The sequence below is a fragment of the Colossoma macropomum genome, unplaced genomic scaffold (assembly GCF_904425465.1).
Source record: "Colossoma macropomum unplaced genomic scaffold, Colossoma_macropomum, whole genome shotgun sequence".
NCBI classification, from domain to species: domain Eukaryota; kingdom Metazoa; phylum Chordata; class Actinopteri; order Characiformes; family Serrasalmidae; genus Colossoma; species Colossoma macropomum.
The window spans coordinates 35,782,548-35,795,559 of NW_023494800.1; the positions used below are offsets into that span (position 1 = coordinate 35,782,548).

General features: G+C 37.8%; 1 protein-coding gene across 2 annotated transcripts in view; it reads right to left on the reverse strand.

The window, feature by feature from the left end:
- LOC118819947 (cingulin-like protein 1) overlaps positions 1–13,012 on the reverse strand; it is a 45,775-nt gene continuing 32,763 nt past the window's right edge. For both annotated transcript variants that reach the window (XM_036587970.1, XM_036587968.1), the window contains 12 exons: positions 12,552–12,647; positions 11,772–11,978; positions 10,609–10,713; positions 10,168–10,320; positions 8,504–8,671; positions 8,092–8,265; positions 6,574–6,663; positions 5,374–5,457; positions 4,806–4,924; positions 3,268–3,376; positions 2,212–2,375; positions 1–1,108 (listed from right to left, as the gene is read on the reverse strand). In XM_036587970.1, the coding sequence (XP_036443863.1) occupies positions 997–1,108; positions 2,212–2,375; positions 3,268–3,376; positions 4,806–4,924; positions 5,374–5,457; positions 6,574–6,663; positions 8,092–8,265; positions 8,504–8,671; positions 10,168–10,320; positions 10,609–10,713; positions 11,772–11,978; positions 12,552–12,647 (1,581 nt within the window). In that variant the 3' untranslated portion in view covers positions 1–996. The remainder of the gene's footprint in view (positions 1,109–2,211; positions 2,376–3,267; positions 3,377–4,805; positions 4,925–5,373; positions 5,458–6,573; positions 6,664–8,091; positions 8,266–8,503; positions 8,672–10,167; positions 10,321–10,608; positions 10,714–11,771; positions 11,979–12,551; positions 12,648–13,012) is intronic.

Here is a 13,012-nt window from a genome sequence, read left to right on the forward strand (position 1 = left end):
TTTTTGGTTTAACTATTCCTTTAATGCACATGGAAAAGAACAAGAACAGTTCAATTGGGCTAAGATTACCATCTTAGTTCAGGGAAGCTTTGCACCTACACCCAGAAATGCTAATGTTGCTAACTATGAAATGAAGGTTTTGGGGTCAAGCTAGCGTATTGGCTTAAGTGTGATGCAAAGTCCATTGGAAATGACACCTTTGTGGACTGAATCTCTCGTAAGCTGAGAGCGAATATCTTGTCTAATATCATGTTTATTCTCTAGTCCACGGTACAATAAATAGCCTAAAGATCCCAAAGTCCATTAATAAAATGGTCACCTCACTTTAGCTTTAGTGCCTTAGCGTGCTAAAATAAGTACAAATCTGTTCATTACAATGATTGCAAAATAACTATGTACATTACTCTCATTATCATCTGCACCATCAGGAAAGAAAAGGGAAAGGAAGAAAGGGAACAGGTTAAATTAAATAAGACCTTCCTCTTTACAGTTAAAAGCTAAATGCTGCATGTTTCGAAGATTGCACGGCATGCATGCGGCTATGGCAGCGAAATATATCACCTCTCACCCCCTGCTAAACCGTAGGTAAGCTTATCCTCTGTACTTAAAACACTGTACATTTAAGAGTCTGTTAGCAATGATAATCCCCAAACGAACCAAGTCTTAACTTCCCAGATGCAAAGACTGCTACATGCATATATTGTCCTTTAAACATTACATTTCAACGCGTAATAGTGGTTAACGTGGTCCCCTCCGCTGTTTTGGTGTTTGCGTCGGTTTGATTTGGCCATAACTGGTGGTGGTGCATCATCACTGGTTCTGGGTAGGTGTTCTTTATGTACCATCCATTGGTCTGAATCGGTTCCTCATTGGGTCACCCATCAATTTTGGGCGTACGTCCTGTAATTTGCCGCAGTCTGTCCGAGTCGAAGTGGATTAAGCTGTATTTGGCTGTCGTACATTCAGTAGTTCTAGGCTGAACAGTTCGTGTTTGTCTCAGTTCTGCGCTGAGCTGGTCTCCGCGGGTTTAGGATCATCCTCCTCGTCCCCGCTCAGGTCCAGTTTGAGGCTTTCCAGCGTCTGCCTCATCATCATCGAACCCTTCCGTCTGCAAAACAAACGGACAAATGTGGATTGAGATGCTGCTGTTTCACGAGCTTGAACAAATTTGTCAACAAACATTTACAGCTGCTAACGTTCTTATTGTGGGGTTTCCGCTTGATGTGAATAAAAACAATAAGTAAAAACAAATAAATAAAAACAATACACCAAGCTTTTTTGGGCAGGTGGGCGATTTTTACTAGAGCTGGCTATTGAAATGTAATGCTTTAGGCCCGATCTCATTTCACCCCTCGCCCCTACCACTTAGCCCTTACCCCTCCGTTTCACGTGTTCACGTCTAGGAGTAGGGTGTCCCGATTCTTGTTGAGATAGAGGGGGAGGGTGAAGTGTTGGGGCTACATGACCCTCCAAACGGAGGTTTTTCAGAGACTCCAAACAGAGAGATATGAGAAAAAAAGAAAAACCGGCAAGATGGAGAACAAGAGACCAAAGAAACACACGAATGTGAGAATTTTCTCTGTTAAAAAATTTAAATAATCACTGTTCTGTTATCTTAGTTTAATGTCGTTTCAATGTATTATGGTCCTTTTCTTCATAACAAGCATAAAAAAATCACTCGTAGTTTGCTGATGTCTCGGTAGCTAGCTCACTCAATTTCCCATTCCACCTTAAATGGTGTCAGAACTGCTGCACCATTTAAGGTGGAACAGGAAAATTTGAACAAGAAGCTGGTGAATATCTGACTTCAGCTTTGTATCACCAAAGAATCAGCGGTGGGCAATAATAAATAATTGTCTTATACTCCCTCTTTGAAGGCATATGATGCCCTAAATGTAACTAAAGCCCAGCAGTGAGGAGCTGAACTTGCAGACTAGCAGGGTCGCCTACAGAGCAGCGCTGGTAGCTGTTAATGAAGTGATGCTCTTTTTATTTGAGGGTCCCATTTCAACCACTAATGATAACCACTAAAGATTTCAATCACTAATGCTTGTGACGTGAGAAGAGGAGAAGTAGGAGTTACAAGATGTATGAAAGGATATATAATTGGAAATTAATATGTGCATGAATTGCACGCTGTCCCTGCATGCTTTTGAATGTCTCCCCTTAAAATAAAGCATTTTCACACCACTTGTGTGTGTTTTAACTCACTTCATCTGCAGCTGCAGGTCCATCAGCTGTTTCTGCAGCCGTGCGGTGGTCTCTCTTTCCTCCGCCAGCTCTCTCTGAGTGTGTCTGTACTGGCTATCTCGCCGACCGGCCTGCTCCTCGGCCTCGTTCAGCTGCCTCTTCAGAGAGCGCATCCGCTGAGTCATCTACACGCACAGAAACGCCACAGAGACAATGAGATATACAGGTACAGCAGGTATGTAAGTCCTATAGGGTGAAGATGGGTTCTTTACATTGTTGTACTGAGTATATAGATGTTATTTAACCTGTATTCCTAAAGTAGGTGCTAATTATGTCGACTGTGTCTCATAAAATATTTTCAAATACAGATTTGTAACCTTAGATAATAATCAAAATGACTAAGAGTAGCAAGAAATTATTTTATGAGCTTAATAATGTGAGACTAAAATGATTAACATTTTTATTATTTTTTTTTTATTATATATATTATTTATTAATAACTTTGGCTATTAATTAAAAACTCAGCAACACTTAGTAACACTATAAACACTATAAATGGCAACTTAGTCATCATTATTTAATAGTTTATTAAGAATAGAATAATTATATGATTGTTACTACTAACTAACAAGTTATGAGTTGTGAATATCAAATAACTATCATTAACAATGATTACTTTTTCACTATTCAAAATAATTATTGATTATTCATGCCACTAACTCAATGATTAATAATTAAACTTATTAGCATATACAAATGCATATGCAAATATTTTTAGCAATCATCTATCAGATAATGATTAATTTATTGTTTATTAGGGCCTGTCATTTGAAAGTGTTACCTAAGTTAGCCTAAGAGGATTTATATATATATATATATATATATATATATATATTTAGTCCTAGATGTATTAAGGTACCTTGACAGAGTAAATAGAACATATGAATAGAACGAGGATGTGTTCGTATTAAACACTCTAAAGGCTGATTTCTGTCGCCATCTGGTGGTGAGTAGAAATCAACGCAGCTGCACGCTGCCCTCTGGTGGTAAAAAGGTGGTAAAAAGCTGTAAACGTACCAGGTCTTTCTGCTCGTTGGAGAGCCGGTGCTCCTCGTCCAGCTGTTCTGTGAGCTCGTTAATCTTCCTCTCCAGCTTAGTGATGGTGTTATTCAGCCCCACTTTGCTCCTGCAGAACAAGAGTTGAAATGTTTTTACTGCTGTGAGCATCCCGACCAATCACAGTTTCCAGTGAGTTCCTCTGGGTGCTTTGTCTCAAGATCTTAATGTAATCCAACAAATTTGGTCAATAAAGGCCAGTCTTTAGCCATGTCACAATATTTTTTTTAATCAATACAGTTTTAATATCTTGTGAGGTATAAAACAGTTGCATTGTGTGTCAATATATATTTTCACAATACTAAAACAATTAGCCACAAGAAGCCTTGCCTTACAGTGTAGGCACGCTTACAAGATGTTTTAAACTGTGGTAAATGTAGTTTGTTAACAAGCAACTTAAATGTGCAGTATGTAAGATTTAGTGGCATCTAGTGGTGAGGTTGCAGATTCTTCATGTTTTCTCTTCTTTGACGACCCTCCTTTGCTTCTTTTTGTGCTAAATAATAAGTTTGATCCTCCATTTGCCAAATGGTCAAAGATAAATTCTTGGTTTTAATAACTCAGTACATTAATGCTAGAAAAGCAAAGGCCCTAAAACTGAACCTGGTGGGACTCCACAAGGAATATTAAAGTTTTTTGATGAATGATTTCTCAGTGAAACCAAAAACTGTCTGTTCATTAAATATGATTTAAACCATTCTAAAGCAGTGATGGTGGATTAGAAGATGCTGACAGATGCACTAACATCCAATAAGATCAAGACAGAAGAATTTTGTGTATCAGATTTACATACTTATTTACATACATTTATTTTGTATGATACATTTCTATGTATAATATTTCCACAAAAATGTAGAAATAAATGTATTTTAAATATATTTGGGTAATGTGACATTATGTTTTTGAATATAATATTTTACACACACACACACACATATATATATATATATATATATATATATATATATATATATAAGTTGTATACTGTAAAACTGTACAAATTGTTCATCTTTATGTTTGAAGTATTGCCATATATTGTTCCACTTAGATTTTTGCCACTTTTACTAAATGAGAAATCAAAGCCTGTTGGTTTGAGGCAATATATCAGCTGCTCCACACTTTTTTTGAATACTCAATTTTCAAGCAAAAGTATAAACAATTATAAGACCTATAATCTATACTTTTGATTAAAAAAACAGTGCAGTTTTCCTGTCTGCCTGTCATGAAAGTCTTTGTGAAACAGTTTTTTTATTTAATTATAGACTTTAAAAAGGCAAACGATCCAAAAGTCAGAAAGCAACCAGATTACATTACTTTAATCATAGTAATCTTTTGGATTATGTCACATAGGTTACCTTTTAACAGGTCTGTACTGTAATATGTATGTTACATATTTTATTATAGCCTCAAACGTGATACGGCCTGATTTCAGAACAGGAACTGTTCTATTGTATAACGGCCAAATCCTGCAGCCTCATCACGCTGGTGTGTGTTCGTACCTCTCCTCAGCTCTGAGCGCGTTCTCCAGTTCTTTAGCTCTGCTCTCCGCTTTAGTGATCACGTGTTCATGAACTCTGTTGTTCTGCAGCTCCTCAATCTCACCATTCAGCTCTCGGATCTGAGAACAAGTCGTCACCATCAACATTAACATCATCATAAACATCATAACTCTTTTCTTCAGTTTTTATTAGTCTGCACTGTTTGAAAACACCTGGCGCCACATTCACAAAAGCCTTATTTGAAGGCTACCATAGCTCCATAACACATTCATAGGTATTAAATAAATATTCAAAGTATTTAAAAAGCAATGCTCCTGAATTTGTGAATGGCTTATGTCAGTATTCACAAGATGACATTAGATGCTTTATAACACGAAATAATTGCTGTTATGAGTGCAGTATATCAGCTCTACGACGGATGTTCTTAAATTAAAATGATACGGGAAAATTGTTGTTCTTAATCAGGTCTGTGACTTATATGTTTCATTGATTGTGAAAGGCACTTCATAACAACGTTATAATGGATGAACTGATATCATTTACGTCACACATATGCAGGTTTCTATACCTGTCTCTCCAGGATGACCTTCTCACACTCCAATTTGTCATTGAGATCTTTCTCCTGGATCAGTTTCAGCTGCAGCTGTTCACACTGCAAACCAAAAACAACATTATTCAGCATAAACCAACATGCTTAAGTCACAGTATAATAGTTGGGTCCAGTTAGCACTGCTGTGAAATAGTATCCAAAAATGTTTGGCCCCTTTTAACCACCATCCCTTAGATCAGGGGTCACAACCCAAATGTTAAGAAGAGCCATTTCAAAAGTGTTTCAAAGTGTTTCAACAAAAATCGAAACACTTTGGAAGCCACAACACTTCATGTCCATTTTAGCATCTTGGCTGTAAATCTGTCTCAGTATGTGCTGATGTACTAATATAGACTAAAAAATATAAACAAAAACACAGACTTTCTCTGCTCTGCGTTAAGCTTTAGCTCAGCTATAGCTGCTTTTCTCACATCTCCAGGAGGAAACTTTTCCTCAAAAGTAGAACAGCTTCTTGTAAAATGTCTCTCAACGTTTGATTCTTTATGAGGCTAAAGTCGCTTCTCATTTGCCAGCTTCTTGTTCGAATTTTCCCGTTCCACCTTAAATGGTGCCTGAGGCACCAGAATATAACTCCTGCGCCATTTAAGGTGGAACAGGAAAATTAGAAGAAGAAGCTGGCGAATGAGAAGCGACTTCAGCCTTGCGACTTTTTAGTGTTTGTCAGTTTCTCATTGCAGATAAAACGTATCAGGAAACCAGCTGGAGTGATTATAAACGCTAATAAGTCCATTTTTCTCCTAATCATTATCAATGTCAATCTTAAATCTCTCTCTTTGCCGTTTCGTTAGCTACTTGCTAGGCAAGACTGTTGTCTGTGTTGCTATGGTGACCAGCAGTCTGCGCTGATCTTCAGGGTTAAAGGGTGAATCAGCAGTTCTACATTAACTCCAGAGTTTAAGACCATTTATTGTTAAACTGTGTTGAACGATCAGCAGAGCTTTATTTTACTGTAAAGGAGGATTATTTTATTTTTACAGACAAATCTGATTCTGCTGTGGAGCCACAACAGGGCAGTAAAAGAGCCGCATGATGCCGACCCCTGACTTAGATTCTTAGATACTCAGCAAATTACCATTTTACAGCCATGATGGTATGAGCTGTGAGAATTGATACGGCAGAAGATTGTAAACGATTAAATTATATCATGTGTTTACTAACCTGTTCTAGCGCTTTCTTGTGTTTGCCGGCCCATCTCTGCTCGTTCTCTTGCATCTCCTCCAGATCAGTTTCCAGATCAATCAGCTTTTCCTGAAACACAGAAAGAGGCTGTTACACCTTGTATTGACATGGATTTTAACTTTCTAATATCTGTTACTCCCATATGGGATAATGGTATGTTAGCTCTAAGCTAACAGTGATTCGCATAGACATTGTTTGGACTGTTCTAGATTAAAAATGAGCTTTTGAAGCTTGTAAAAGATTCCATGTTTTATCTAAAGCTTGTAACAGACATTAACCTACATTTGAGCTCGTATGTATCAGTCTCTCTTTCGGTAAAGAGTCCTGCATAGAGCTGCTGCCCCTGTTTTACATTCCTAACAACCACCTGGAACCTGGCTGGACTACGACTGACACTCACAGTCAGTGATGTGTCTAGAACTTCTAGAAGGCCAAGATTGATATATAATAATTGATAATAATCAAAACATGATTGGTTGATTCCTCTGTCGCTTCCTACTTATGTTGTATAGATAATCTAATGTATAAGGTTTTCTGTTGAGCTCCTGAAGTCCTAACCAATGGGAGAGCTCGGTTGGCTGTATCTACCTTGATAGTAGCAGGAAATAAACCCTGATTGGACAGTTTTCCATTGGGCTGCGTAGATATGTGTCACGGTGTGGACGAGGGACACTAGACGAGCGATTTATTGTCCACGTTCATGTCGACGATACAACACCCAAGAGCTTCTCCACGACAGGTTTGATACAGCTTTAAAACACCACATTCTGTTCAATATGCAGTAATAAATAATAGAATTCATCCCTTTAGATGACTGAACAGGCTCTGTTTTCAAGGATGCTGACTTTTATAGGCACATACTGTACATGGTGTAATAATACTATAATGCTTTTATTTATTGTCAGCATAGTTTGGTCCTAATAAAATTATATGACTTTAACGATAATAAAAGTGTTTTTTATCTTCATCAACTTTTTTTGGTCATCAATAAAATAAAAGACTTTTTTTATTTTGAAGTTTCAGTTTCGGCCAAGAACTTTAATCACTAATATAATAACAGGCACAACTTCAACCTCGTCCATTTCTGGCTGGCAAAAAGTTTTTTTCCTTAAGTTATATTGTTTTATATAGTCTATAATCTATTAGGCTTATCGAACATTGCATTTTGAATGTCTGTAGTATTTGCCAGGCATTATTCATTGTAGTATTTGTATTAGCCTACAATGCTAATGTTTATTGGCCAATCTTTCCATTGTGGCTGGCTTAATAATGTGGCTTTTACCACTATAGGCACTAATTATTGACTGGTCTCTAGCAAATGCTAATACTTCATAATAAAAAGGTATGTTTTTGTTTGCCGTGGCAGTTATTACTGTTAATATAAGTATTATTATTATTGCAGTAGTACTTTCTCTACAGTGAACATATTGGTGGGTTTATTAGCGGTTGTGATTGTGTTAGCTGTGTTCAGTGTGTGTGTATGTGTGTGTATGTTACCTGTGCTTGTTTGACCTGTTTGGACAGGTCATCTCTGTTCTGTGTGACGGTCTGCAGCTCCATCTGTAAATCCTCCACCATCCTCTCAGCCTGTTTGCACTGCAGCTGTGCCTTCTCCCTCAGCTGGATCTCCTCCTCCAGAGAATGCTCCTTCTCCAGCAGCTTATCGGACACCTGCACTCATACAAATGCAAGGATTTACACTACGAGTCTTTTACAGTCAGTATTAATCCACTCAGCATTGACGGCTTCAGACAGCTGAAAAACACTGCTGAGCTAGTTTGCGTTTAACGTGAGGCCAAATGTTCTCTATGGGGTTTAAATCTGGAGTCCAAAGCCATCAGTAAAAACTGTAAAATTTTGGGCTCAGCCCATTTGTTTGGCCCAGGAGTGTGTATGTGTGTATATGTACCTCTCCCTGTAGGCGGCTGACGATCTGCTGGAGGCGGAGCACCTCCTGGTCTTTCTCCAGTATGCTCTCCTCCAGCTCCTCCACTCTCAGCTGGGCGTCCACCCTCAGCTTCTGCTGCAGGCTCAGCTCAGCGTTGGCCTGGGACGCCTGCTGCAGAGCCTCAGCGAGCTAACACACAACCACGAAATTAGAAGCTGCATTCTGTACGTGAAATCGGACAGGGTCTGTATGTGTTCACTGCCTTACGGAGCCCAACAAGATACCAGGTTCGGTTTCAAATGAGTGATTTTTTATGTAGTAGATTTGAAGTATTGTGTCTATGCATATGCTAAGCAAGGTAACACATACAGACCAACAAAATATTTGGTTTCAATATTTTGTTATTTTAACAATTAATTATCAATAATATTTAGGAGCTGAACTAGGCAGGGAATCAGGGAAATGGCAGGGTTTTGGTGTTGGCTTCCCTGTTATATTTACTGCATATCGATCCCGTTCAGAACAAAACCTCGTAGCTCCATTTTTGTTTTTCAGTTTCTGACATAGTCTGAAAAGCCTGTTGTCCTTTATAATGTGTGTAAATTTCATGATGAATGGACCGAAAGAAACGGCCGAAAATGACTTGGAAAGACGTCTGGTTCCATTGACTTACATTAAAAGTAAAGTATGTTTTTTCCTTCTCCTGTAAAGTTTCCATTTTGGAGATGGTCATTCTACAGAAACGTCCGTTTTTTGTGTCCCTAGCGTTTACAGACTTATCACCCTTGAAAAACATGTTAGGGTTACAATTTATTTATATTTTAAAATAAAACAACAAGTTATTTTAACAATTTCACCTTCTTTAGCCGTCAATTTAGCAATATTGGCATTTAAATTATACAGAATTCCAAGCGCCACAGAAGTGCTCACACAGTCATGTCACAGGGTGAGGCCATATTTTCAGGTAAAAAAACATGTTTTTCTGCAATTTTAACTTCTATAATCTATACATGACTATGAAATATATGATTTAAATGACACAAAAACAATATATTATAAAATGTATAATGAAAGTTCCCCAGGAGTCGTGTCACTGGTGTTACTGCGTTAAAAAAAGTCTCTTATTTTGAAATAAAAATCACACTGATGACATCACTCGACTTCCTTTTACCTGTTTTCTGAGGATCTATGAAGAAAAGCACATGGTGAGTCCACTGTGTCTTTCAGTTATCAGAGATTTTCTCATTTAGCTCATGATTTCATATGAAGCTTTTAGCTGAAGTCACTGGTGTGACCGACTTTATTCTGAGGTTACTGTGAAAAAATAGATTACAAATGGATTAAATTCCATATTTTAGTGGATATTCCATGATTCGCAACATGTGGTTTGATGCTCTGTAGGTGTTATTTTGTAAACAGCATTGTTCATTAAAAATGTCTCTGGTGTTCCTTTATTATGTGTAACACCAATGAGAGATAAAACAGTGGACGTTTCTGTAAAATGACCCAGATATGAGGTTTGGTACCGACAGCAGCGATATACATTCATACTGCAGTGAATAATACTGAATTAACTTACTTAAGTTAAACAGGAAAAAATCTAAGCGACAAAAGCAGTGTTTGGGTCTCTGAGGGTCAAATAAAACGATGATGATGATGATGATCTTTATTGTCATTCTTATTACCTCTGTCTCTAATTTCTGTACGTTAGTGCCGAGCTCCACTGCCTTCTTCCCTTTCGTCTCTTTCTCCAGCTCCAGTTCTTCCAGGTTCCTCTCGGTCAGCCACAGTTTCTCCGACAGCATCTGCGCGTGCTGCGTCTGCTTCTCCAGGGCTTCCTGTATCACATTCACGCGCAGTCAGCAAGAACAGCCATGTTTACAGACAACCAGGATGAAACACAAATGCATACAGTGGTAAACAAACAAGCCCACATTTACAGATAACCAGTGTAATACAATGTAAGACTCTGATTTCCTGCAATAATGGTGGTTGTTATAGCGTAGTGGGTAACATCGCTGCCTCACTCTCTGTTCTAGACTCATAATGCTATATTTACGGAACTAAAAGTGTAAGTCACCCCGAATATGAGTGTATAAATGTACATGCAATAACAACACACGCACCTCAGCGTCCTGGATCTTGTTTTTGAGCGACTGCTGCAGGAAGTTGAAGGCATATTCCTGAGTGTTTGCTTCCACCATCACCTCTCGAGCCTCTTTCAGTTCCACCTGCAAAACAAATTGATTTTAATTCTATTAGTTTCAAAATTATTAGACATTTTGTATCTGCAAGAATCCATTCAATGGGTTGATATTTGTTTGATAGCTTTCATAACGTTATAAACTCATTAATTTAATGTTAACACATAGAAATTGTCAAGTGGTGCGACCACATATTAATAAAATTATATTTTAAAGTTATTTTTACAACAGCTGAAAGGGTGTGTGAATTAGTCTTTGTACTTGGACACTCTTGGAAAACATTTGTCATTGAAATCAAGGTTATATATATTTTTAAACAAATACACTTTATAATAATAACACATAATCATGGTTTTCCTGGAGTCACGCCACATGAACCAGCTTAAAAATGACTCAGAAATTACACTATTTTCTAAAATTTGTTGACCATTAAGGTACAATACAAGTTCTTTGTGAGTGGGTCTTCTTTATGATGCAATACCTGCCCACTCTTTTTTTTAAAGCATGTTAAAATAAATAATAATAATAATAATAATAAGTGCTGGCCAATCAGGATTTTTTTTCTGTGGTATCTAGGTATTGCTAAGCTCTCCTAGTTAGGGCTTCAGGAGCTGAAGAGAAGGCCTAATGCATTAGATTAACTTGCATAATTATGAACTGAGAGAGGAATCAACCAATCACGTATTGATTTCTAATAGGCTGGACCAATTTTGTGAGAAAAAGTGTCACTCTGGATGTTCTAGATACATCACTGACTGAATACGAGCAGCAGCCAATCAATGGTTATTTAGAAACAGCAGCAGCTCTATACCAGAGCTCAGAGAGAATGTCTTCTAGGACTTCAGCCTCAACACAAAGTGCTAATTGCTGTTAGCTTATTGCTAACAAACTTTTAGAACACTATAGGGACGCTAGGAGAAGTTAGCATCATCCCTAGGTGGGTTTATTCCTCATGCTTTGACCGAGTTTTGACATTTATGGCCCAAACTGACAGCTCTGCGTTTATAGTTACGGCTCATCACTATAAAATCACTGCACTGCACTGCATCCTGCAGCTTTTTGCTGTGTACATAATGCTATCTGACCTCCATCTGTCTGAAGCGCTCCACCATGACGTTGTTGTTGCTCTCCAGCTCCACAATCCTGTCCCTCATCCTCTTCAGGTCCCCCTGCAGCTGAGTGTTCATACGCAGCAGGTCCTCGTTGTTCACCAACAAGCCTCTCATTTCGAAGCGGATCTGAGTGCGCTCCCTTTCCAGCTCGATGCTTTCGGCCTCCAGGAACTGGTTCCTCTGTGGAGGGTGAGAGACATACAGAGAGAAATGGAGAGAGAAACATTGAAAATGTAGACAAATTACAGTTCATCTTTAATTTGTATTTTTGTATTTATTGTAAAAATATGATCAGAACATGAAAATATTTAAAGATATTATTAGCACAGCAATTAATGGGTATCAATTAAGGCTAATGATACAAATATGCTGTGGGACAAAACATCGTCTCCATTTTTGTTTTGTTTTTTTTGACACAATTTGAAAAAAGCAGTTTCCTTTTATGTTAGGTCAAAATTTCATGATGAACAGACCAACAGAAATGGTCCAAAATTACTTGGAAAATATATATTTTTTCATTTAGTTCAAATTCAAATTTTCCTTGTCTGGAAAAGTTACGTTTTTGAAGAAATTTGAAGATTTTTTTTTTCAGAAAAAAACTATATATACACATGTGTATTGTGTGAAGTGTTGCGATGTTATAGTTGTGCCATATCGCATCCCCTTCTGATCAATAAATAAGGATAAATAAATAAATAGGTGTAGACAAAAACAGCGTTTGTATAGTGTAGATGTGGTTGGTCCTGTGCTCACTCTCTGACAGGTGTCCAGCTGTTTGGTCAGTTCTTCGATGTAATCCCGTTTGTTGGGTAAGTTGTTCCTCATTAACAGCTGAGACGGAGGAGTCTGCTGTTATAAGAGACACAACATCCAGTGTGAACACAATCAAAGACACAAATCACAAACTGTGGCTGAGTGAAATCACTCTGATGAGACGGAAACATTAAGTGGAAATATTTTAATCAGTGACCTACTGTTTATATTACACTGCTAATCTGCACAGTGACGGATTTAAGGAATGGATGAAGTGATACTGTGACATTCAGCTAACAACCAGGTTTCAACATGGCTGTTTCAGAAAAGACTATACGAGCCCTGACAGTAAAAAAAAAGTCAGTACTCAGTATTTCAATTTACAATTACTTTTACAATTACAATTACAATTACTTTCCATGTGCAAGAACTCTCAACATCACTGCCACAGCACTTTACTG